A 25,010-nucleotide genomic window follows, 5' to 3' on the forward strand; every position below is an offset into this window, starting at 1 on the left:
CAACTTATTTGAAAAGAGAATGCGAAGGGCGCCGATAAGCCAATTGGAGCACTGGGAGGTCCCGAATACGGAATCCCCGCTTCTATTCATGAAGCTTGCAGATGCTAGCGCGAGTCATGACGTGAAGAAGGCTGGGGGGGGGGATTTTGAATGAGACAACCAGGGGTATGTATACGAGCAAGCGGGCTGCCTAACCGAATGCGAAGTTAAAATCAGACAAGACAGTACACCGTACATCATAAGCCCCTCCCCCCTCCTTTTCCTCGTGCTCCATACTGTATCATCGTCGCATGGGTACTGCATAACACTCTCGGAAGAATACAACCTCTCATCGCTTGTTGATAGGCTTGAGTACAGAAAGAGATGGTGGCCTGCATGCTCTGATGCAACAATAGGTTGGCCCGCACGAATTAGAAGAGAGGCTGCCGCATGAGCTGCCACAACAGCGAGGCCATCCACCATACCAACAGGACTGTGGCCATGGCGTCATTCGGAGATCAGAATCCGTCGCCAGTCTCTTCGATCTTTACCGGTTTTCAATGCAAGGGTAGTAACCGCTTACCGTTGCGGTGGGGGGGGGGGTTATTGTTGTTGATGTCCCTCGCAGCAACGCAGCCAAGCATGCTCACGACTCGAGCCACCTGTCCGTGAGAGAATCTCAGGTCAACGAATGGCCAGCTCACAGTTCCTCAAGCGGGGCGAACATTCCGATAACCGTCCATCAGTCGGTCCAAGGGAGGGGAACCAGGGCCTCGTTGTGTGAAAGTTGCCGTGATAACCCAACGACTGTTGCAGGGTGATATATCATAGGCCATCCAACCCGCACTTGGACCACTCACACGCACCATCCATGAAGCTCATCGTGCACGGGGTACGGCGGAAGCTGTTCCGGGGGAAGAAGGGCTCATGCTTGTCCACCCAAGTTCCGTACTTTCTCGTCTTCGACAGAAGTGTGAACGAACCACAGAAGGTTGACCTTGGGAGGGGTTTGAGTGGCCGATTGAAGATTGAAGATGCCTTCACCTATAGACAACCTGGAATTGGGTCCCAAGACACACACACACACAGAGAGAGAGAGAGAGAGAGAACCGCAGACATCATGTCCAACCTCTCATAACAGAGACACATACGGATACCTCACATCACATCACATCACATCACATCGCGTCACCAAACCCAAAGAAAGGGCAAGATACCAATGACAGCAAGACATCTTCCCGTACAGATCAAAAACGCTTCAATTTTTTGCCTACTCATCCCGGTATATGTATGTATGTGTATCATCCCCCCAGTCCCGATGCATCATCATCATCTAAATTCCCGAGTCTACCTACACCAAACAACGCCATCCCAATGACATGACCCAGAAGCAAACATCTCAACATCATCAACATCAAACAACCCAAACCTTTCCACACCCCCCGCCTTACCAGTCCGGCGCGCTCCCGCATCCCCCACCGCCGCCGACCAGCAGCTGCGCCGGCTTCTGCATCTTGAGCGGCGCCATCGGCCTCACGCCGGGCTTCTTGGCCCGCAGGCCCTTGAACTTGATCTTCTTGTCCAGCTGCTCGAACGGCGACCCGCCCGACTCGCCCTTGCGCACCATCCACTTGGCCGTCCCCAGCGCCGCGTCGAGCTCCTCCACGGGCGGGAGCCGCAGGTAGATCATGCCGTCCGCCCGCTCCTCCACGGGGAACGTCGCGATGCTCACCTCGGCGTCGTTCTTGCAGTCGCCGTTGGCCAGGTCGAAGTTGCGCTTGTGGTACGGGCACGAGATCCACGGCGCCGACCGCTTCGCGTCGCCGCCGTTGGTCGAGCACCCGGAGTCGGGCTTCTTGGCGTCGTCGCACGTGTCCGCGCCGAGGTCCTCGCCGATGAGGCCGTCCGACAGCACGAACTGCCGCTTGTGCGGGCACATCTGCTGCGTCGCGTAGTACCGCCCGCGGATGCGCCACACCGCCAGCTGCGTGTCGCCGCGCTTGACCGTCGCCGAGATGCCGTTGGGCGTCTCGTCGGCGCCGAAGAAGTGGCTCGCCTGCAGCATCGGCTGCCACGACGTGCTGCTCCACCGCTCCCGGAGGCCCTTGAAGTCCTCCTTGACCGAGTCGGGTGCCCAGTACACCGGCCGCGCCTGATCGCGGTCCAGCTCGACCTCCATGTTCTCCACCGTCTCGTCCGTGTTGTCAAACTGCTTGAACTTGGCCGCGATCGCCGGGTTCTTGATCGCCTCGGCCCACTCGTCGAAGAAGCTGTCAACGAGCTCCTGCATTTGCGCCTCGAGCGACGCGCAGATGCCCAGCTTGTCCTCGAGCACCACCTCCTGGAGGTACTTGATGCCGCCCGGCAGGTTCTCAAGCCAACGCGCCGTGCGCTGCAGCTTGTCGGCCGTGCGGATGTAGAACATCAGGTACCGGTCGATAATGGGGATCACCTCGGTCGGCGGCACGTCCTTGGCCAGCAGCTCCGAGTGCTTGGGCTTGGCACCACCGTTGCCGGCCACGAAGATGTTGAAGCCCGTTTCGGTGGCGATGAGGCCGAAGCTATCGTTAATATGTTAGTCTCGGTTTCTCTCTCTCTCTCTCTCTCTCTCTCTCTCTGTGTGTGTGTGACATATGACGGGCCTACTTACTCCTTATTCTGGGCCTCGGCGCATTCGCGGACACAGCCGCTGACGCCGCCCTTGATCTTGTGCGGCGCGCGGATGCTCTTGTACCGCTCCTCGAGCCGTACCGCCATGCCGACGCTGTCGCCGACGCCGTAGCGGCACCACGTCGTGCCGACACAGCTCTTGACCGTCCGCAGCGACTTGGCGTAGGCGTGGCCCGACTCCATGCCGGCCTCGACCAGCATGCGCCAGATGTCCAGCAGGTCCTGCTTCTTGGCGCCGAACATGTCGATGCGCTGCCCGCCCGTGATCTTGGTGTACAGGTTGTACTTGGACGCGACGTTGCCGATGGCGATGAGCTTATCTGGCGTGATCTCGCCCGCCGACACCCGCGGCACGACGCTGTAGGTGCCGTTGCGCTGGATGTTGCCGAGGAACCGGTCGTTGGTTTCCTGCAGGCCGTGCATGGGCTTGTCCATGACGTGCCGGTTCCACAGCGACGCGAAGATGCTGCCGATGGTGGGCTTGCAGGCCTCGCAGCCGAGCGAGGTCGGGTCGTTGCCGGCCTCGCGCATCACCTCCTCGAGCGTCTGCAGCCTCTTGACGAGGACGATGTTGTACAGGTCGGCGCGCGAGTAGTTGAAGTGCGCGCACAGGTAGTTCTTGACCTCGTTGCCCATGGACAGCATGGTCTTGTTGAAGATGGTCGTCACCAGCGGCATGCAGCCGCCGCAGCCGGTGCCGGCCTTGGTGCACGACTTGACCTCGCCGATGGTCTTGCAGGTGCCGTCCTTGACCGAGTTGACGACGTCGCCCTTGGTCACGTTGTGGCACGAGCAGATCTGCGTGTCGTCCGTCAGGTCATCCCCTTCGTCGTCGCCGTCCTTCTTGGCGCCGAGGATGAGCTGGCTCGGGGGCATGTCCAGCTCCTTCATGTTTTTGACGATGGGCACGAGCTTGATGTAGTCCTTGGTGTCGCCGATCATCATGCCGCCCAGCAGGTACTTGCCGTCCTCGGTGAAGATGTACTTCTTGTAGACGTTCTGGAAGGGGTCGCGGTACGTCAGCGCCTTGACGGGGGCCGGCGGCAGGCCGTTTGTCAACGTCTCGAGGGTGCTCTGCTCGTCGCCCTTCTTCGCTTTGCGGGCCGCCTTGGGGGGCAGGTACTGGGGGCCGTCGCGGTCGGCGAAGAAGTCGCCGAAGCTGGCGACGTCGACGCCCAGCAGCTTCAGCTTGGTGCTCAGGTCGGGCCTCTTGAAGGCCCGCGGCTGGTGCAGCTTGGCCTGTGTGAGGTTGAAGGAGAGGACGTCGGCCATCTCGACGCCGGGGGCGATGAGACCGAAAGTCTGACTCTGCCAGCTGGCGCACTCGCCGATGGCGTAAATGTCTGGGATGTTGGTGCTCAGATCGTCGGCGACGACGATGCCGCCGCCGCGGTCGGCGCACTTGATGCCGGCCCTCCGGGCGAGCTCGTCTCGCGGGCGCACGCCGATGGCAAAGCAGATGGTCGAGCAGTCCATGCGCTCGCCGTCCTCGAAGACGACGCCCTGGACGTGGTTATCCGGCGTCACCTCGATCTGGCCCACCCGCTTGCTGAGGAGCACATCGAGGCCGAGGTCCCGGACCTGGTCGACGACCATGGAGCCGGCGTCGTTGTCGAGCTGGCGGCTCAGCACCCAGCGGTTCCGCTCGATCAGCTTGACCTTGTCGAAGCAGTCGAGGTCCATCATGGCCTTGGCGGCCTCGAGGCCGAGCAGACCGCCGCCGACGACGGCTCCGACGGTGCCCTTCCGTTGGGCGGCGAAGGCGATCAGGTTGATGAGGTCATCAATTGTGCGGTAGACGAAGACGCCCTTTGCGTCGTGGCCCGGGGTGTGTTTGGGGAGGACGGCGTCTGAGCCGGTGGCGATGACGAGGATGTCATACGGCACGACCTCGCCGTTTGAACATGTTACTGTCTTTGACTGGGAGTCGATATCTGTGACTTTGGTGTTGACGTGGTAGCCCAATGAGCCTTGGGGTGTGCTGTGGTACTGTTGGGTTGGGCGAATCAGCAAAGAGCGCGAGGCGTCGCATATGGGGAGGGGGGAGGGTGAGTGAAGGTCACACATACCCATTCTTCCGGGTTGAGGTAAAGGTTCTCTACTTTGCGGTGGTCGAAGAAGCTCGTCAAGCCGACGCGGTTATACGCCAGATGCGGCTCCTCTCCGAGGACTGTGATGGTGTACTCATTTGCGCGGGCGTCCAGCTTGAGCATCTTCTCACTTTACAGGAGTCGGTCAGTTAGTCCAACAGTCCAGTCCAGTCCAGTCAGTTCACACATATCGGCACTCACATGAAGGCGATGCCGACCATTCCCAGGCCGACAACGACGAGTCTCTTACGTTCCGCCATCTTGGAGATGTCAAACGCTGCCGAGACTGCGGAACAGAGGGAGGGAGGGAGGGAGGGAAAGAGGATGGTTTGTTGGAGGAACGGAATACAGATCACAGACGACGACAAAAAAACAAAAAGGAGGAAGAAAAGGGCAGAGGACTTTCCCGCGCCGACTAATATTCGGTCGTCTCGTCCAGGTCAACGAACAAGGTCACATAGCCAGTCACACACACACTCCCTTCTCTCACTTGCTCTCATATGGGTGGGAAAAAAGACGCATCATCCCGTCCTCAGCGCACAATGAAGTCAGCCCAAGGCCGATCCGCTGGGAACAGCATCTCCGGCGAAGAGACGAGGCATGCGCACCAGGTCCCAGGTCCCAGGGGGCGGCGGGGGCGTTGATTGGTCGCGAGGCCAGGAACGGGCAGCACCTGAAGGCGCATTTCCACGGTTGGTTGACCTTTTGAGACTTTCTGGCCCGGACGGAGCACGGCTCGCATGGGCGCATGGCAGTGGCATTAGCATTAGCATTGGGGAAAGAAGTGTGTGAAGGTGGCGCCAGGTATTACATGTAGGCAATTGTATGGCGTCCGAGGTCGATCGTGCTGATAAGGAGGATAAGGAGGGACCATCGGATGATAAGGCACCTCACCGACGAATCAGAGGCGCAGCATTGCGGGCCGCAGCGGGCGGCTCTGGTTGCGCCCGCGGAGAAAGGTGCTTCGGGGGAGGGGGGGGGGCTCCATGACTCCATAACTCCATTATCACGGCCGCTGCTCGCCTCTTGGATGTTGGTCTTCGCGACGAAACCTCTCACCTCCCACGCCCACGTCCATTGCTGAAACCGCGAGCGAATGAGGGACCGGGGTGGTGCCGCCGTGCGTGGGGAGACCATTGATGGGCATCTTGCCTCCTAGGAGAAAGAGAAAGCAGTTTTCAGGTCCCGTCCCCGTCCCCGCCCCCGACGCCTCGATACGCTGTACTCGTACATCATCAACACACCCCTGATAACAGATAAGCCCAAGCTTATTTGATTTCAACCGCGTCTGATTGGGTAAGCCACTGCCGATATCAGTGCCTACCTAACCTACTTCATCATGTTGGTGTACAGGGTATGCGGACGGCGGCTTTGGGCTACCCAAGGAGATATGGGAGATACACATATTACAACACATGTTCTAGATTGGCGTTCCAGTGACTGACCACAGAGCCACACAGCCAATGTCCCCCCGCCGTGGCGAAATCTGCTTTTTGTCTCTTCTTCTCGTCTGATCGTATCTGATACTGTCAGGCATGTGTACCAGGCATGTGTACAAGGCATGTGTACACACTGCCAGGCATGGAGGTCACAGACCTCTCTCTCTCTCTCCCCACACCCATCAGACCACGGGGAGGGAATCGCATTAGCAATCGGAACTCGGCTCGTGGCGCGTTGCCAGCACGGTAGCACCACAACGGCCCGAAAAGTCAGAACGCAAACTCAGTCATCACATCACACATCACTTGACGGGTCGGACCATTGCAACCGGTATTGCAACCGGCACAGCCGAGGGGGGGGCCCGGACACCCGGGAGGGCATGGAGCGCAACTCGAACTTCCATCTATCGGCAATGTCGACTTTTGTGGGAAAAGGGAGGGAGGGAAGGATAGAGAGCCTAGATAGAGTTTTGTTTTATGGTTATGGGTGCCCATTTGTTTCAACAAGGCCAGCCTAGGGTATCACCGGGCCTACTGTACAGTACATATCATTATCCTCCCCCCTCTCTCTATTGTTGTTACACAGACGGCACCGTCAGACGTCGATGACCCCCCCCCCCCCCCTTTTCATATCTCAGTCGACGTCGTTACGGGCCCGCCTCACGCCGAAAAAGTAGTTGCCGACCTTCTCGCTGCCCCGGACCTCCCTCCACCCCAGCCCCGGCACGTAAACGACGCCGACGACGCGCGGCGTCTCCCACCCGGCGCCCGCGAACATGGCCCGGAGCTCGTCGGCGTCGATGTACTTGCGCCAGTCGTGCGTCCCCTTGGGCACGATGCCCAGCAGGTCCTCGGCGATGAGGTTCGTCGTGAGCCAGCTCACCCAGGTGCGCGCGATGGTGCTGCCGACGAGCCACCCGCCGGGGCGCACAAAGGGCGCGCACCGCGCAAGGAACTCGGCCGGCGACGACACGTGCTCGACTACCTCGAACACGGAGACGACGTCGTACTGGTCCGCCGCCGCCGCCGGCACCGGCAGCGTCTCGATCGTCGCGGCCCTGTACTCCAGCTTCCCCCGCAGTGCCGGGTCCCGGCGCGCGTGGCCCTTTGCGATGGCGAGGACGCCGGGGGTCGGGTCGATGGCGGTGACGGCGGCTGTGTCGGGCAGGCGGGCGGCGCTCTCGGCGAAGATGCCGCCGCCGCAGCCGACGTCGAGGAAGCGCGCGGGCGTCGAGGGCGCGTCGGGCTGGCTGGCAAGGCAGTCGCGGATGAAGGCGTGGCGCAGCGGGTTCATGAGGTGCAGCAGGCGCGAGGAGCCGTGGGGGTCCCACCAGTCGGCGGCGAGGGCGTTGAAGTGCTCGACCTCGTCGGGCGAGACGGAGGAGAAGGTCGAGTGGCACGCCGCAGCGGCCGCGGCGGGTCGGAGGAGCGGTGTCGCAGCAGCCGCGCGGGACGCATGTCGGGTGGCGAGTGGAGCTGTTAATGTGGTTGTCCGCCGCAGCGCGCGCAGCAAAGCGGCTGTCGCCGGGCGAGAAGATGACATGGCGGATGTGTCGTGGAGTGGCCGGGGGAGGATGAGTGGGTGAGCGGTTGAGGATGCGAAATCGTGAGAAGTTGCTGACAAAGCCAAAATGGTGACACGACTTTTTTTTTTTTTTTCCCCTTCCGCAAGGGGGATAAACGATAGGGTGGGTAGACAGACGATGATGATGTTTGGAGAAATTGGAGATTCTGCGGCCGCCTCGGCGCTGATCCCCCCTCTCCGCCCCTGTAGATAGACTCTGTCTGGGCTGCACCTCTCACCTATCTGCAGGCGCGGGATTCTTTCAGCGATGCATGCTGTCCTCCACCCACCGTCCACGATGCTGAGCAAACCTTGGGTTCGAATCTTCCTTGCAGCAGTAGGAACCATACAATTGGGCACCCCCTGTTCCCTGATGTCGTTATACGTTGCGCAGTATCCGTAGCCACCAAGAATCGTCACCAAAAAAAAGAACTAAAAAAAGGTCGAAGAAAAGGAACCGAGCAGTGGGCGTGCGTGCGTGCGCATTACGGGGCCGCGCGGGAGTCTTTGTCAGCGTCAGTAATACGGCTAGGTACTCTAGAGTCTGGACTCACGAGCATGAGCCCGCATGCGGCTTATGTAATCCACGCTGTCCGCTCGCATCAAGTTACGCCGATTGGCATTTGAAAGTTGCTACTTCCCACGCCACCTGTCGCGCAGCCCGCGTGGACGGAACCCGACAGCTGCCTGCAGTGGGCTGCCCCATGCTGTCAGTCGCAAAAAAAAAAAAAAAAAAAAAAAAAAAGCCCGACCGCCGACCGAAAAGTCGAGAATGCGACCCCGCGCAGGCCCGAAAGTCCTCGGTGCCGTCGGCGCAGTTTGGCGCCAGGTCGGCTAGACTTGGCTCCTGTAGCCAGGGTCCAAACGCACCACGACCATATGGATGACAGTTGCACACTAATCAGCCGCCCTGCCTGTCAAAGTGGTGTAGCGTATCCCGTAGCCGGGTGCGCAGAAGGAGGGACGGGAGGGAAAAAGAGAACACATGAGTCAACCAACAACAGGGGGGGGGGGGGGGGGGGGGGCGAGGGATCCTCGGGATCTTTCTAGTCCTTGTGTTGACGACGACATTTGTCAACATATGGTGGCCGTCGCAGCGAGCTCGACACATGTTCAATTAAACAGACAAAGACCACGTTGTGACTACAGCATCTGAACCCGATTGATTGATATCTCGTACCCGAAACCGGACCATCCCAATCCCAATCCTAATTCCAATCACAATTCCAATCACGGATCCAGCCCACGAGAAAAGAAGGAGAAAACCCCCCAGATCCATCTGCCGCCATCGCCTCGTGTTGCCCCTCTCTCGCGTGACGGAACCCCTCCTCACTCCCTGGGCGCAGCATCCAGCAATCGCAACATTCTGAGGGAAAAAGCCATAGAAGCGCAAAAGGGAAAGTACAAGACGACGAGACCACCGAATTTTGTCCGTCAAAACCCCAACTTTGCACCTTATTTTTTTCCCTTTCCCTCTCCTCCCCTCCGTTGCGCCATCTCATCCGACCCGAATAGCCCCTCCCCCTCACTAACCCCCCCCCTCGGTGTTCCTCCGTCACCACTTTCGCCGACGGACCTCGAATCTCAACTTCAACCTCAACCTCACCACCTCCGTCGACCTTTCCACTCCATCCGCACTCCCTCCCGCGCCTTGCTCGCTCTCTCCCTCCCCGCCCTCCCATCCCAACCACCGTCACCACCAGCCGCCAGCCATGCCTTCCTCCACAATAGACCAGTCCAAGTTCGACTCCATCCCGGACGCCATTGAGGCATTCCGTAAGTTCTCCTCGAAAACCCCGAACCTCTCACTCACGCGACACTCACAAACCCTCCAAATTCCCCCCTTCCCCCTTTTCCTTCCCCCCCGCCTGCGCACGAACAAGCCGCTGACTCTCCTTCCCTTCCCCCCCTCCTCCAGGCAAAGGCGAGTTCCTCGTCGTCCTCGACGACCCCTCGCGCGAGAACGAAGCCGACCTCATCATCGCCGCCGACGCCCTGACGACGGGCCAGATGGCCTTCATGATCCGCCACTCCTCTGGCTACGTCTGCGCGCCCCTCGCCCCCGAACTCCTCGACCGCCTCCGCCTGCCCCCCATGGTCTCCTCCAACGAGGACCCCCGCGGCACCGCCTACGCCGTCTCCGTCGACGCCGCAGACCCCCTCGTCACCACCGGCATCTCCGCCCACGACCGCGCCCTCACCTGCCGCGTCCTCGCCGACCCGGCCTCCCGCCCCGACCACTTCCGCAGGCCTGGCCACGTCCTGCCCCTCCGCGCCCGCCCCGGCGGCGTCCGCGAACGGCCCGGACACACCGAGGCAGCCGTCGACTTCTGCAGGCTCGCCGGCAAGCCCGAGGCCGCCGCCATCTGCGAGCTCGTCGACGACGGCAACCCCGTCGAGGGCGCCGCCGTCCACGACGACGCCGGCATGATGCGCGGCGAGCAGTGCGTCGACTTCGCGAGGCGCTTCGGCCTCAAGGTCTGCACCATCGCCGACCTCGTCGCCTACCTCGAGAAGACGGAGGGCAAGCTGGCCGTCAACGGCTCGTCGTGACGCACCCGTGGAGAGAGAGAGAGAGAGAGAGAGAGACAGAAAGAGAGTGGATATGTACGGCGTGAGAGAGTGTGACTGAGTGAGTGTGATCGGGCGACCCTGGAAAGAACTTGGTCAGGTTTGCTGCGCGCACGCGTGGCACACGCCAGGGAAGCAGGTCAGTCGGGAGACCGCCTCTGCACACCGAAACCGAGCGAGCCGCCGAGTAGCAGCAGGATTGAGGGGGAGGGGGATTCGGCGTGGGTTGGGAAGCGTAAAACGACATCGAATGTCAGTATATATATATTTATATCCATGGATATCGATCGAACGCGGGTCAGTCAAGAAGAAAAGAAGAGTCTTTGGCGCTTGGGTCTTGTTTTTTTTCGTCATTAACTACCAACAACCAAATAATAAGAAAAACAGCTTTTTCTTGACAAATTCCCCCCTCCCCTCCCCTCCGCGTCTCGGAAAGATCGTGTGTCTCGTCCCTTTTCTCATTCGTTGTTTAACCTTGAACCCCCTGTCGAATTCGTGTCGGTTGAACAACACGACCGATGGGCCATTATAGCGTATCCCGTCTCCCATCCTTATGCGGTATGCGGAATACAGACGCTCTCCGTCCGAAATGTGCAATTCATTTTGAAAAAAAAAAAAAAAAAAAAAAAGCCGACATCGAGTATTCGTCCCCCGTGCTTGTCATTCTTGGCTGGAATTCAACCTTCCTCAACAGCCCCGAACGTTCCCACTATGCTGCGCGCCCCGACACACGCGCTACTTACTGCTTCTTCTCATCCTCCTTGATCCATTCGCCTAGGTCGCCCTCGATGTCGTATGTCGAGTTCGCCACCTGGCCGCCCGCGTCGCGGTCCCAGCCCCACGTCTCGGCGTACTCGGGCTCCAGCTCGCCGCGCAGCATCTGGACGACGTACTTGCCGATGACCGGGAAGAACTTCCAGGCGTGGAAGGAGCCGCCGGTCGCGATGAAGAGGTTCTTGCATCGGGGGTGGTGGGTGATGAGGAAGTCATGCCGGGGCGTCGTCGTGTCCCTGGCGCGGCGTTAGTTGGTCTAGAGTCAATATTCCTGGGGTTCGATCAACGGCGCCACCGCCATCATCAATACCCTACGCCGCCGACAGCACTCACCAGCAGATCCGGTATTTTTCAATCACCCTGTCCTCCATCTCGTCTCCATACAGACCTCTGAGGGTTTTGTAAGCCCTATTCTTCAAATGACGAGGGACGTGCTCCTCAGCGGTCCACTCGGTGAGGTGGCTATCCGAGGGTGCTAGAGACATGACGGTGCCAGAGGGGACGTGAAGCTGCTTGTATGTGAAGGCCATGTCACAGTTGAACTTGAGTGTGCCGTTCGCAGTCATCGACATGGACTCGCCTGTGTTCTGGTCAGTGTCCCGTCTCCCAACGGAGGCTGACTTTGCGTGCGTACCTTTGACCGAGGGCAGGCAGTTCTTGAGCACCGGGATGCCCTCGAACCTCTTCCTCTGTTCTCCATGGGCCGTGATGGTGAAGCTTAAGGCACCGGTGGCCACCAGCCTGTGAGCAGCATGGAGTTCCTTCCGCCCAGGGGCGCTCTCGGCGAGCAGGGCAGAGGTGCGAGCACCCGTGCAGAGCACGACGGTGCCGTTCAGGACGTCGCCGCCTTTGGCCAGTCTGACGCCCGCGCAGTCGTCATTGTTGTCGAACAGCAAGGTACCGACCTCGCCGACGACAAGCTTCGCGCCGGCATTGATGACGTGTTGGCGGACGGTTTCGAGGGAGTCGGCGGCGTCAACCCAGCCGCAGTGGGGGTTGTACCTCACTCGATCAAGCCCCTGGAAGTCGGCCGTGCCAAAGCCAGACCATTTGGCCTGCACGTCATCGGGTTTCAACCAGCTGGCGCCGGAGTTGTGCCCGAGGCGGTGGTGGGTGGCCAGGGCCTTGTCGTTGTGACCGCCGGGGTCCGCACGAAGGACGCCGACCTCGTGGTAGAAGCTCTTGAAGAGAGCGTCCGTTCTCCAGTAATCCATGGCTTCGATGGCCAAGGGTGCATATAGCAGGTTTGGGTAGTCATCCCTCAGGATCTTGGAGATGTCGTGGGAAGCCGCCTTGGGGTTAGAGAGTTCGGTTGGGTCAACAAGGACGATGGTACAGTCAGGTTTGCTTTTCAACAGCCAGAGGACTGTCGACAAGCCAAAAACGCCGCCACCGACGACGATAATGGATTTGTGTCTGGTGCTGCCGCGTTCGTGAATAGTAAAGGGATGAGGCCTGGCCATTGTGTATGTCGCTTTGATGCTTCTGTGTCTGTCTCTGTCTCGGTATCTGTTCCTGATCCTGTTGTTTCTGTTTCTGTCTATGCGAACGAGTTCTGGATTACCAAGAAGAACCTCACATCGCAGGGGGGTTAAGATTCGAGTCTTTTATAGACGAACATTGGCATCTTGAAAACCGGACCGGAGTAGACTCTCCTGCCGCCAGACAATGTCAAGTAAGCACGCGTCCAAGGTTCTCACGTTGTATCATTCCCCTTTTGCCCAAATCCGTCGACTCGCATCGAGATGTCTACCTGGATACCCGTCATTCGGCCCAGGGAAGCCGAAAACGATACCATCCATCTCTCTCAGGCCTCTTACTGTCAGTCTGATTGGGGGTGGTCTGGCTCCCGAACCCTTGACAACCATGAGTCTGCGACTGCGGCGAGAGGAGGACCCTGTTCTGCACGTGCGACGGGATTGGGAAACTAGGACTTGTAACGATGGAGCACGTCGCTTGGCGTCGTGGTGGTAAGGCGTACGCTGCACACGGCAACAGCCCAAGTGCGCACGCCTCTATCCTTCTCTCTCTGTCTCTCTCTCTCTCTCTCCTCCAGGCAAACGGTAGCTCAGGAGAGAAGTCCCGGAGCAGTCCGTCCACCTCGTCATTTTAGGGGATAGTAAGCGGCATGGAGGTAAGCACTCGAGCGGCTCTCGGGATATCCGCGAGAATCGATCTACAATCTGGCAAAAGAGATTGGTTAGACATTTCGAGATGGAGGGTCATCGACTGAGGTACGGTACGCTCACTCGCTGCTTTGGAGAGTGCGATATGACAGGTCAGGGAGCACGGTTGGGGGCAGAAGAGCCTTAGCTTAGAAGGGGACGCGGGGGGGGCGTGTGATGTACCGCACTTATCTGGGCGAGCTGATGATCGTTGGGTTGGTTGGAGACAAGGAGCGGATCCGCGGCTGCGGGTCTTCGCATGCAAGTAGATACACTAGAAGCTTTAGGTACGCACAAGTAGTCGAAGCGCATGTCGTTGTAGGTCATTGAACATGGACTCACAACACATTCCCCAACCCACCCACCCGGGCCTGGGACGGACTCCTCCCCGGGAGGGGGCAACCCGCCGCGGAGATCCCAAAGGTTGCCCTACACGGTTGTTGCTGCTTCGGGTGTGCTGCCTCGGGGTTGCCTCGCCGTACCTCGCCGTAGATACCTGTTTTTGAATAAGTTTAGCCAGCCCCGCAGAGCTCATTGATTGGTTCGGTCGTGCCTCCTTCGAACCCAACTACAGTCCCTCGACTTCAGAAGCGGGTCTCGGTTCCCGTTGGAAACATCCTCTGACCCACAAGCTTCAATTAGCGTTCTTTCCTCCGTGAGACTATTCGCATGTTCGTATCGAGCACACTCACCAACACCCGCAAAAATGGGGACTTTGGTTGGAGATGGAAGAACACGCGCTCGATTCCTATCCCACATGGGCCGGCCCTAGTATCTAACAGCGCGAATGCACTTGGCCTGAGTGAGCCAAGCCTTGGACATGCCCATCAAGGCCGGTGGAAACAAATCGAGTGCTTGCCGGCCTTGATTATTGGCGCTCACTGGGTGTCTACCTACCTAACTGACTACTTGCCCAGATCGATTGCCTGTTCGATTAGTTATTGCCTATCGTGCTCGCTCTATCTACTTACAGACACCATACCAGGGCGGTATGAAGACCGACGCCTTTTTCGAGAGTAGGAAAGAGAGAGAGAGAGACAGAGGGGGGGAGGGGGTGCGATAACAGCTTCGCGACTCGCAGTCGACAACATCATCTGTCATCTCTTTCGGCCCCATGCTCCTCCTCTACGGGCCAGTGTGTCTCTTGTCCCCTTCCGTTGTTTTCGTTCGACATGGCTCTTGCGTCGATCTTGTCGTCTACTTCCTCTCCAACAATCCTCCCCTCCCTCCTCACATGCACCCTGCTTCCAGTTTGCTTTTGCAATACGGCCATCAAGACGCCGCACCGCACTGCAGAGCCACCAATATGCCATCGCTCGCCTCGACTTCTTACAAAACTAGTCGATACGAGGAAATATATACCCGCGAAACTCGCCTCCGTCACCCGCACCCCTGCTGACGGTGATCTCCTCTTGTCAACATGACCGTTCGAAGAATATATCCCCGATCCCATAGCCTGTCTGCCTTTTACGTGTCACTGCCCATCCCTCGCCCACCCTCCCCACGTTAGTGCCGCAGGACGTCCGTTCATACCCTCCCCAAATTGCTCTCTTGCTTTGCTACGGTTGTCGGCCTTGACGTCACCGCTCTCGTCGCATTCTAGACTGACATGAGCGAACCGTCTTTCCAAGACAACCATCTCATGCAACGCTGTTGGAAGCGATGACAACCAGTGGCCAATCGCTTCAGAAGTAGTAACAATCTCTTCTGCGGGAACATCACCTCGCTCTCGAGGAATGAGGGGGATGGGGGAGAATATATTACTTGCTGGTCTTGTATCTATCTGCCCACGAGGTCTGGTTACACCAGGTACCGCAGTGGCCTGTACGGCAGGAAATATTATGACAGGCAGCCCCCCCCCCCCCCCCTTTCTCTCTACTGTGTCTGCAGGTCCAGAGCATCCATCGACACAGGTTGGGTAGGTACTACGCTGACGCCCGCTGGAGTTCCATGCGTGAGCGTCCGCCCTACTGGCTTGCGTCCTGGGACTTTGGCTAATCTTCCGAAGCTTTATACATATCACGCTTCTTATTACAATAGACCCCATGTACTGCTTTAAGTGCTACGTATGTTGAATAAATTATGTTTCTATTGCTTCTTTTGAAAGTACCTGTACCTAGGCGACCTTGGGAGGAACTACATTGGCTGGACATCTTAGCAAAAAACTTTACAATAGGGTGGCTAGGCTGCTGCGTATTGATTCCGTTTTTACTAGGTTCCCGTTCGGCATTCCAGCCGCTGCGTCGAAAGACATGGTATGACTGGCCATCCTTCTATGGCGCCTGCATGAGATTGCTCGTGTCCCACTTGCAGGTCTAATGGCTTGCGGCATTTGGCCCTCGTCTACCACCAGCTGACAGTACATGTAGGTACATGGGTCACCAGTTGGGAATGTTTCCCCTCGTGTTGACGCTCATTGAGGCTTCGGTGCCGAGGAAGATGTGATGCAATGACCCTTGGTTGCTTAACGGAGTTCGTTATTTGATGACCGACTTTTGTGGGTACGATACTTCGTACGCCATGTTTGTACCCTTTCTTTTCCTGCTTCGGCTGCAAGTCCTTGAATCTATCAGCCGAGCCAATGGCCATGCCTCATGTTTCTCATCTACATCCAATCCATACATCCTGTCCCCTCATTCGAGGTGGGTATAACATGCAAATCTCAACCTTGAAAACTCCGCTGCTGACGGGGATACTGATACAATATACCAACCCAACGCCTCGAAACGCCTGTCCGGTGTGCACCGACCCAACCGAAAAATAAAAGCCTGCTTGACATCAAATCGATGGAGTGGCGCAAGAGTAAGATATGCGCCCCGCGTCTCGACAAAGGTCTGAGTCGCCATTCCATCCTTTACCTTAGACGCCGAGTTGCCTTCGAGGCCCGGGTAAAGGCAAAGGTTGGTCGTGCTTCACATTTGCCTGGTGTCGAACCAACTGATCTTTCCTTGCAAACCCATCCTTGTTAGGACACCCAGGAAGCATGCACTTGTGAGGTTTAGAGTGCTTCTGTAAGTGTTGCCTGTCGTCTGGGTTAGCCTCAAGTCTCATTATGTGGCCTAGGTTGTCATTACCTGTACATGCAGTTGCGGTAGAAGATCTTGGGTCCACCCTTGTGATCTTGGCCTCCTTTTTGACATGTTTGCCAATGGGGACATATGTAATGACCTTTTCCTCTGTGCCTCAAGGAATCCATGTCTACATTGGTACCTGTTCTTGCGCCGTCCACGCTACCGTCGCCCATCGTTGTGTCGTCATCGTCGTCTTCGTCATCATCGCCGGCATCTTCATTGCCGCCACCGTCGTCGTCTTGAGGGGAAGCGGGGGTGGATGACCGACGGTACCGGTCAGACTGGCGGTATGTGTGCGAACCATCTGAAAGGGATGCCTGTGAGCCGACTGCGGAAAATACCGCCCCGGATGACGATGCCGAATAGGAAAACGATGATCTGGAACTTGATTCTGAGAAGAATGCGTGCTGGTTGAGCTCTAGAGGGCGTTTCTCTTGGACAGGAGAAGCGCACTCTCTGATATTCTTCAGGGTGGCTGCGTTAGCATCGACCGCCTCCTTCATACTCCTAGTCCAATGTCAGCAATGCGCGAGCCCCTACATCGCGTGTCCGAACGAACCTGAGCATTTTGCGTTTCCTGGTGTGGAACTCGAGGATTCCCATGTCGTTGAATCCATTAGCGCGGTATGCCTGATTGACGATGGTGTGGCCTGTCGAGTTCAAGCGTTCTTCGTCCAGGAGCTCGTCCGTAAAGTTCTTATACAAGACTTCAGTGATGTGGATGAGGACATTGCTAAAGTATGCTAGCGCGCCTTCCTTTGGGCTTTGCTTCGGTAGTGTCTTCTCGCAGTCGGCATATGCTTTGCTAAGTATCTTGCGGACCTCGGTCTCCTGGTTGATGGATCCCTCGGGGTTGAGAAGCGAGTTGATGTTAAAAGCCATGATGAACAACAGAGCAATTCGCACGCATTACAGCCGTGGTCTGCAATCTTTGGGTGTCTCAAAAACGCGTCGCGAGGTGTTTCAAGAAGAAACAGCAACAGGAGCAGCAGATCGGATGGGTTGACCGAGTCGAGAGCGAGATGGGAGTCGGAAAAGCAGCTGCTTCAAGGACAAATGTCAAGGCGGTCCAAGTGGGTCGTTGAAAGGAAAGCAGAAGTTGTGATGTTGATGGAAACCAGACCCAGGCACGTCTACAGAGAGACAAGAGGCCAAAAGACGAAGGGCAGTGTTGGTGCTGGCGAAGCGAGAAACGTGGTAAAGGCAAGAAAGATTCAGGTCACAACTCAGTAAAAGTTGTAGGGTTTGGGCAAGGGGGGGACTGGGAGATGGAGACAGGTGGAGAGGGAGGGCGTCGAGTTTGAGCGGAGGCGGGAGGGAAAAGAGAAAAGAGATAAGACTTCAGAATACACAAGGAACAGTGTGATCAGGCAGAGTGAGGGAGTGAGAGGGAAAGAGGGGGCAGCCAAGGTAGGTAGGGTCGGGTCGGGTCAGGTATCCGTAGCGAGAGTCTGACGGAGACTGGCAAGAGACACGAGGGAACGGGGTAGGGCCCCCGGGGACGGCGGACACCCGGGTGTACGGTGCACCTAGTGTAAGACTAGAACGAGAGGGGGGTAATGGGGGACCAACGACTCGACGGGGGTTAACGAATAGAACGACGTGCGGGTGTTAGTGCTGGTGTTGTGGGTTCGGGCAAGCTGTGAGAGAAAAGGGACATGAGGGGGAGAGCGAGAAAATGCGACAACGACAGAGTGAGAGACATGGGGAGTTGTAAGTCGCAGGAGATGCAGATGCAGATGTAGATGCAGATGCAGATGCAGTCTCAGGCGTAGCGGCAGTCCCTTGCCTCTTTACGCCCGTATTGAGTGATTAGGCAAAGCCAAGTAATCAGGAGAGACAGTAGACTCGGGAGAGACTGAGAGGGGGGATTCGAGATAAGGAGGGAGGAAAGACCGAGCTGGGCGGCTGGGAAGGGGGGGAGGGGGGCGGAGAGAGCAGGCTGCCAGCCAGTCAAGCATGATGAGGCAATGAGGGCGGTTGGCACTGCATGTTCCATTTCCTGCGCATAGACCTACCTAGGGCGGCGGCGGGCAGGCCAATGGATGGTTGAGTGACAGCCTGGTGTGAATGGGTGAGTAAAGCGAGTGGAAGCAGAGAGCCAGAAGAGGGAATAGAGATGGGGCATGTGCCAGGAAGAAGCAAGTGTGCGGCTTGAGGAGCAGGGCAGGTCGGGGGTCCAGAACATGGCCGATTTCTACGACGGAGCGTGGACGCAAAAGACATGAAGTGAGGTGAGTGAGAGGTGGAGGGGGTGGTAAGGGGACGGAGAAAATGGAGGGGAGGGGGGTAGAAGAAGTTGGAAGGGAGGGGTCGTGATGGGTCACAGAGACCGTTTACCGGGACCCGCAAGGCAGGATCCAGTGGACCGTGGAGGCAGACTGGACAGGAAACTGAGAAGGCGTGGGAGACAAGGGTAAGGAAGGCAAGGTAATGAATGCGGGCAGCTTGCGGGGCCGCGGCCAGCAGCGCTGAAGCCAGAGCTACCGAAGGGAAGGCAACAAGCGGTGTCGGGTCGGCGTTGGGAGGCGGTGCGGCGTACGTGAGAGGGGAAAGCCGCCGCAGCATGAGAACCCGGGCCTGGTGTGGAAATGGAACCCGAATTGGGGGTGAGATTGACGGTCGGTATGGGACGGCTGAGACATGCTGTTGGTGTTGGTGTTGGTATTGGTGTGGTATTGGGGGATCACGATCGTAATGGTGGTGGGGGTTATCATGGGCAGCAGGCCAGGAAGCGTTGCCGTCGGGTCATGATGTTGATGACTTTTCGATCACTAAAAACCGTCGGCAAAGACTGAGCCTCGCCCGGGGATCAGCGAGGTAATGGAAGTAAAGGGGGGAGGGTGGTACACGGAGATCCGTATTCGTGTCTGTCCACCAACCTACCTAATCATCGTACGGACAGGTCAAAACAGGAACGAACGGGTTTACTTGTTTGTTTAGCCTTGTCTTTCCCTTGATGGAAAGCCCGGGTACTGCTGCAGACGAAAGTGGGCCAAGCGAGGCATGTAGAGAGAGAAAAGGGGAGAGCGAGAAACCTTCGACAGGCGGGAGACTGTTGAGAGCAAGGATGGCTGACGGGGGTTGCGGATGCTGATGAGCTGGTGAACGGCAAAGTTGCTCATGGGCACAGGCCTGCAGTGATGATCGATTTCCAGGCCGACAAGGGCACGATGCAGGCGCAGATGGAAAGGGAATGGCATGCTGCTGCAGGCGTTGGTGGCGGGGAAAGAAGGGAGGGGACTTTGGGAAGGAGAGACATTCGAGGTAGAACAACGCTAGTGTGAAAGTGGAAGGGGACGTGGGTATGGCCATTGCCTGGGGAGGAGTCAGAAGTGAGGAACGAAGGCCGGGGGGAGGGGGGGGGGGGGGGGGTGCGAGGAAAAAGTGAATCCAGTCTGTTGTCGCACAGGCAAGATCGACCGTCAAGGTCAGATATGCATGTCGCTTACTTTGACTTTGCTGTGCCTATGTACATGTATGTTGGACCGTTGGTCGGTCTCCTGGGGGTTTTCTGTTAATTCAATCTATTTGGGGTTTTTTGCTTCCTTTTTCCTTTCTTTTCTTCTTACCCCCCCTTGCTTTGGCTTCACTCTCAGGACGCCGCCCCTCCCATTTGCCATCCAGCTGCTGTGCCCCTTCTGACGTGGTCGGAAGGGAAGGAGGGGAGGGGGAAGATCCTCTTACCAATCCCCCCCCTTCCCCTTCCTTTTTGTTCTGTTCTCTCGTGCTTCATCGTCCGAGGCATCTAGAGTCAAATCTCGGTTCGTCATTTCTTACGCATTCCAATTCGTTCCACATTTGATGCATTAAGCAGCCAACTATTGCCTTCTGTCGAAGAAAGGAGATGTCGAATTAAGCTCACCCCCCCTTCGAACCCCTCGACTTTAGAGTTCGTCTGGCGTGACGCAGCGAGGACCACTTTCACCCGAAGTTACAGTCTCAATCCTCAACTTCGCCGCTCTTTTCCAGGCCAAGGAAGGATCTTGTTCTCACGCCGTGACGCTTGAGCGTTGTCCCCTCCTTTCTCGCCTCTCATTCCGTTCCTCTCCCCTCCCGTCTCCTCAGCTCCTGCCACTTGTCGAGTTCTCTCTTACTGCTGCACCTTCCTCTCTCCTCCTACTCTTCCTTTTTCTTGAGTCCTCATACTCCTCCTCCATTACCTACCTAGGTAGGTACCTACTTTCTTACTTGGCCACTGGGCCCACTCTCGTAAAGGTAGGTAGGTATCTTCGTCGTCGAGGTACGAACACACGCATGGTCTTCTTTCCCCTCGATCCTTGCAGTCCAATCACTCTCGTCCCACGGAATAGCCCGTCTGCTCGTCAGACAACCGACACCATCCAGACAGCATCTGGTGTTGGGGTTTCCCTTTTGTTTTAGCCTCTCATTCCATTCGAGGGAGGTGCAGTCTACGTTTACGTCAACGATCCTTCATTGACTGGTCCACGCGGCTTCTGTTTCATTCCTACACCTCCTCCTTCCTCTTCTCTCAGTCTCTGTCTGACCCGCTCGGCTCGCAGCCGAATTTTCCAGAGCCCGTGTTCATCACCCGGGGCCACACTAAGGCAAAGACCAGAGGAGAAAACGGAAGGACAGAAAGACAAGGCAACCTATCGCGGGCCATATAGCGACGACAAATCTCCCTCGTGCAACATTCGCGCGCATTCGTACTGCGCACCTCATGCAGGCCAGACTCCCAGACAGCCTCAAGACCGTCTGATCAGGACGTCAGGAGAGGAGCGGGAAGGTCCCATTGGGCTGAAACTCTAAATCACGGACTCGGCCCAATTCAAGACTCGTCCGGCATATCAGGTCATCTGACAAGGTGCAGTCCTCCCTTGCCTTACCTTGTCTCGTCCTGTCTTGCCCCCCCGCCCCCCCCTCCGTCGTCGAGACATCTTGTCGCTCAGTCTCCCTGCCACTTCCGGCTGGTGTTGATCTCTCAGGAGACCTGCCGTTCATCGTCGCCCGGACACGCAAACGCAGATACTCCCTCGTCGATCCTTCGTAGCCAGAACTTCGATCCTGAGCCAGCGGCCAGAACATCGAATTTCATACCTCGACCCTGCCAGCCAGCCGCCTGCTCTTCTCCCCACTCGGCATCACAAATCCCCGTCCCGACACACCCTTAATCCCCCTTCCCCTCCCCTTTCATCCGGTCAGCCAGAGTCGCGGACCAGGCTTCATAGCCTTTCTGGACTGTTGACGGTCGAAGTGGAACCGGTACCAAACCAGCCCAGGCTAAACTAAACCAAGCTAAACTAGAGCCCTAACACATCGGTTTCGTTCAGTCCTCAGCGGCACGCGGTATTGTCCGTAGGGCGTCGACATCTGTGCTCATCGTTTCGCTACCATCATTCCGTTACCTTATCTGTCCTGGCATCTCGCTGTCACTTGTCTCGCTCTCCATCACCTGTCGGGTTGCGCATCGGCCACACCCCACGGTACGGGTACAAACACGCACGCACGCACACCCGCCCGCCCGTTCGTACACCAGTACTACCGTACCCTCTTACGCCCTTTGGCCCCGTTTCTTAGTGGGCGCCGGAGGACATCCTGAGTTTGGGCTGACAGTAGCGTGTGCCGGGGCCCGTTGTTGGTCTTGCTGTTAGCGTTGGCTGCTCGCTGCTGGAACTTGGTCGCGGGGTGCTCGTGTTCTCTTGCTGGTTCCTGGTCTTGGGTTCAAGCCTCGTTGCTTGGTGCTGTTCTCTCCTTCGGCCCCATCTTTCCTCTTTGGCCCGCACCTGCAATTAGATTCCTTGTTTGGTTGACGCTAACGTTGACGGCTCCGCCGTGGCCCGTTGACGCCGCCGCTTCTGCTGTTCCCGGCCCCGGTCCATATTCAACATCCCCCTGCCGCCCTGTCGTGTTCCTGGCGACCTCGACGTTGCTTTCAGACGCTCTCCTCCTCCCCACTGCTCTCTCTCCACTTTCAATTTCGACCACGTTACGCATCGGTGCACACGCCCACGCTCGCTGTCCTCGGGGCATCACCCTCCTGTACTGTCAGGGATCAGGGCGGCCTTGGTCTCGTGGAGTCGCGTGTCTCTCTCCCTGTTTTTCGGACTACACGGATACCATACCAAAGCCCCGTTTTTATTACACTGCGGGCCTCATCCGAGTCCGACGGAGCTGACTTGACTCGACATGACGACTAAGCAGCCCCGCAAGAGAACACTGGACCTAGACGAGGATCCCCTCCCAGTAACACCTTCGTCTACGCCCATATCAACCCCCTCGCCCGGGGACGACCTCGACATCGCCAGCCAAGACTATCAAGTATGGAGCCCTCCGTCAGAGTTTCCCCCGTCCCATGCGGAGTCCAATCCGACAACACGCCGGCGGCGGCTTTCCAAATCACAAAGCCACCGTCATCGACTCGCGGCATCTTCTGTAGCGTGTATGTTGACCATTTCTCTTGTGCTCGTTAATCCCTGCGTTTGTTTACCTTGCTCTACCCACCCTTGCGTGACCGCCCAAGCATGGAGGAATTGAGGCAGAAGACGAAAGAGGACGGAAGGGGTGGATCAACAAGCATGCAACAGTGTGCTGGTAGAATGGCTAAAGCATCGGGGGCTGACAATTCACACAGCACATCCTGGTTTTCCATCCAACTCGTCGACACTGGGGCCTTTGTACGGCCCGCCCGTGTCTCCTCGTCGGTCTGCCAATGTGGTCTTCTCGCCAGTCCTCCCGCCTCCGGAGTCTCGCTACGTGGAACACCTGGCCCTGTCGAACCCTTTCGATGATAACGCTGACGATGAGAACCGTCTCGTCTTGGGCCAACGCCCAATACAGCGGGGGGCCAAGGTTGACGGATACATCAAGTTCCACAACGAGAAGAAGAAAGTAGCCAGCGAGGCTCACGTCGCCATCTTCCAGTGCAAGGGAAGCGGACAAGAATATTCCCCCAAGTCGACCCTTGCCATATACCTCTCTCCGCAGTACATGGGGGAGATGGGCCTGCAAGATAACGATGATAGGAGTCTCTTCGCGTTTTGTAGGTGCATGGTCATTACTTGAATAGACTCGTACTAACCCCCCATCAGATCTCAAGGCTTGGTGCCCGGGCCGGAGCGTCCTTGACCAAACCAACTGCTGGTTCGAAAACATCCCCCGGATGGCATCCAAGGACTCCTGCGTCAGGTCCGCCATCCTGGCGCTCGCTGGGACGTACGTACTCGACTATCAGCCCAGAGAGAGGATCCGGCAGGTTGCCCAGCGCCATTACAAAACTGCTGTCATCCTTCTGAACATGGCATTGAGGGATGCTCGTAAGCAACTCCCCACAGAGAATGAAGCCAATTGCATGGTGGCTGCTATTGCCCTCCTGAACATGATCGACGTAGTATCCCCTGAGCAGCGACGCCCACCAAACTGCGTTCCTCGCTGGTTAGAAGGTGCTCGTCTGGCGTGCAGGATGCTGGACGCGACTGATCCAGGCCACCGCTACTGGAACCCTGTCAACATTCAGCCCTCTGAGGCCCAGACGGGTAACATGATCATTGCGGGGAGGGCGGCCATTCTCGCCCTTCCGATGACTCCCCTCGACTTGGCTGCTACAGACAACCACCAGTTTGCGTGGCTGTTGCAGGGATCTGAGCACGATGTCCACAGAGTTCACGGCGGATGCGGCATGTCTCCGACACTCCTGCATCGTTTTTCACAAATCACACACTTAAGCGCGTTTTTATCCGCGCACCCCATAGATAGCGAGTTTTTGATCAAGGCGAGCGTCGACGAGCTGCTTGGGGACCTCAGGAACCTCCGTCAGTGGACTGAGTCTGCCTCATCTTCGGCCGTATCTCGACCGGACAAGTCTAGAGACATTTCTCTCCCCAGCGACCTGCTGTCTTCGATCAAACTTGGCAAGCACGGCCTCATAGTTGACAGGAACTCCATGACAGAAGTCACGGCAGAGGCGTGGCGTCTAGCGGCCATCATCTATCTGCGGTGCCGTCTCGAGAGGCTTCCCCGCTCTCACCCGGACGTCGTCTCCCAGATATCAGAATTGGCGAAGTGTATTCGGGTGATGCCCACATCAGGTACCTTCTTCACCGCCCAAGCTCCCTTCTTCCCAGTTTTCCTGCTGGGTGTTTTGGCCCTGCACGAGTCGCACGTCCAATGCGCCTTGGACTGGTTCCACTCAGTTATCAGTACCAGTTGCCGCTCCGTAAGCCTCTCCAATTCTGTTGTCTTCTTTCATCTTCACATAGTCTAACTGGTTCATCGTGATAGAGTGTCCCCCCAGCGTTCCGGTCCCTCGAACGGGTTCGCGCATGGATGGACCCCAACATCCATGACATGAATCCCTCCGAACTGCCTCGGCGTATCTTTGAGCGATATCCTTGGTGGGAGACCCTCGTGGCACATATCGTCTCGACCGAAGGGACATTGTGCCTGATTTAGGAGCGAGAAGGGCGGAGGGACGTGATGTGGACATTATGACTTCACCAAGTAGTTACGCATTTTGGAAAAGAGCATAAGCCATTAATTTCTTGAACTATCGTTAGAGTTATCTCTAAGTATCGCTTGATCGTACACCTATTCCATTGAGTCGGGTATTTCCTCGCCTCATCCCGCCGATGCCCATTTTCCTATTCCTCCTTCCCCGTTCTGGCAAGGTGTGGGTAGAAAGTGTTTTATGAACGAAAGGAAAACGAACGTGGGAGACGGCGGAAGGA

General features: G+C 57.4%; 6 protein-coding genes across 6 annotated transcripts; 2 read left to right on the forward strand and 4 right to left on the reverse strand.

The window, feature by feature from the left end:
* Nucleotides 1-1,426: 1,426 nt before the first annotated feature.
* CH63R_08030 (nitrite reductase) lies at nucleotides 1,427-4,999 on the reverse strand (the record flags this gene model as incomplete). The annotated part of the gene is made up of 4 exons (XM_018303004.1): nucleotides 1,427-2,540; nucleotides 2,630-4,638; nucleotides 4,719-4,869; nucleotides 4,941-4,999. 4 exons carry the CDS (start codon nucleotides 4,997-4,999, stop codon nucleotides 1,427-1,429), a joined length of 3,333 nt encoding a protein of 1,110 aa, XP_018157782.1.
* Nucleotides 5,000-6,812: 1,813 nt separating this feature from the next.
* Nucleotides 6,813-7,721, reverse strand: CH63R_08031 (3-demethylubiquinone-9 3-O-methyltransferase; the record flags this gene model as incomplete). Its single annotated transcript, XM_018303005.1, has 1 exon — nucleotides 6,813-7,721. The coding sequence occupies one exon, from the start codon at nucleotides 7,719-7,721 to the stop codon at nucleotides 6,813-6,815; it is 909 nt and encodes a 302-aa protein (XP_018157783.1).
* Nucleotides 7,722-9,454: 1,733 nt separating this feature from the next.
* CH63R_08032 (3,4-dihydroxy-2-butanone 4-phosphate synthase) lies at nucleotides 9,455-10,295 on the forward strand (the record flags this gene model as incomplete). Its single annotated transcript, XM_018303006.1, has 2 exons — nucleotides 9,455-9,518; nucleotides 9,661-10,295. 2 exons carry the CDS (start codon nucleotides 9,455-9,457, stop codon nucleotides 10,293-10,295), a joined length of 699 nt encoding a protein of 232 aa, XP_018157784.1.
* A 757-nt stretch (nucleotides 10,296-11,052) lies between these two features.
* On the reverse strand, nucleotides 11,053-12,550 carry CH63R_08033 (FAD dependent oxidoreductase; the record flags this gene model as incomplete). Its single annotated transcript, XM_018303007.1, has 3 exons — nucleotides 11,053-11,323; nucleotides 11,421-11,667; nucleotides 11,722-12,550. 3 exons carry the CDS (start codon nucleotides 12,548-12,550, stop codon nucleotides 11,053-11,055), a joined length of 1,347 nt encoding a protein of 448 aa, XP_018157785.1.
* A 3,772-nt stretch (nucleotides 12,551-16,322) lies between these two features.
* Nucleotides 16,323-17,205, reverse strand: CH63R_08034 (uncharacterized protein; the record flags this gene model as incomplete). The annotated part of the gene is made up of 2 exons (XM_018303008.1): nucleotides 16,323-16,830; nucleotides 16,883-17,205. The coding sequence occupies 2 exons, from the start codon at nucleotides 17,203-17,205 to the stop codon at nucleotides 16,323-16,325; spliced, it is 831 nt and encodes a 276-aa protein (XP_018157786.1).
* Nucleotides 17,206-22,473: 5,268 nt separating this feature from the next.
* On the forward strand, nucleotides 22,474-24,735 carry CH63R_08035 (uncharacterized protein; the record flags this gene model as incomplete). Its single annotated transcript, XM_018303009.1, has 4 exons — nucleotides 22,474-22,726; nucleotides 22,919-23,326; nucleotides 23,376-24,499; nucleotides 24,565-24,735. 4 exons carry the CDS (start codon nucleotides 22,474-22,476, stop codon nucleotides 24,733-24,735), a joined length of 1,956 nt encoding a protein of 651 aa, XP_018157787.1.
* Nucleotides 24,736-25,010: the final 275 nt, after the last annotated feature.

This window comes from Colletotrichum higginsianum, chromosome 5 (assembly GCF_001672515.1).
Source record: "Colletotrichum higginsianum IMI 349063 chromosome 5, whole genome shotgun sequence".
NCBI classification, from domain to species: domain Eukaryota; kingdom Fungi; phylum Ascomycota; class Sordariomycetes; order Glomerellales; family Glomerellaceae; genus Colletotrichum; species Colletotrichum higginsianum.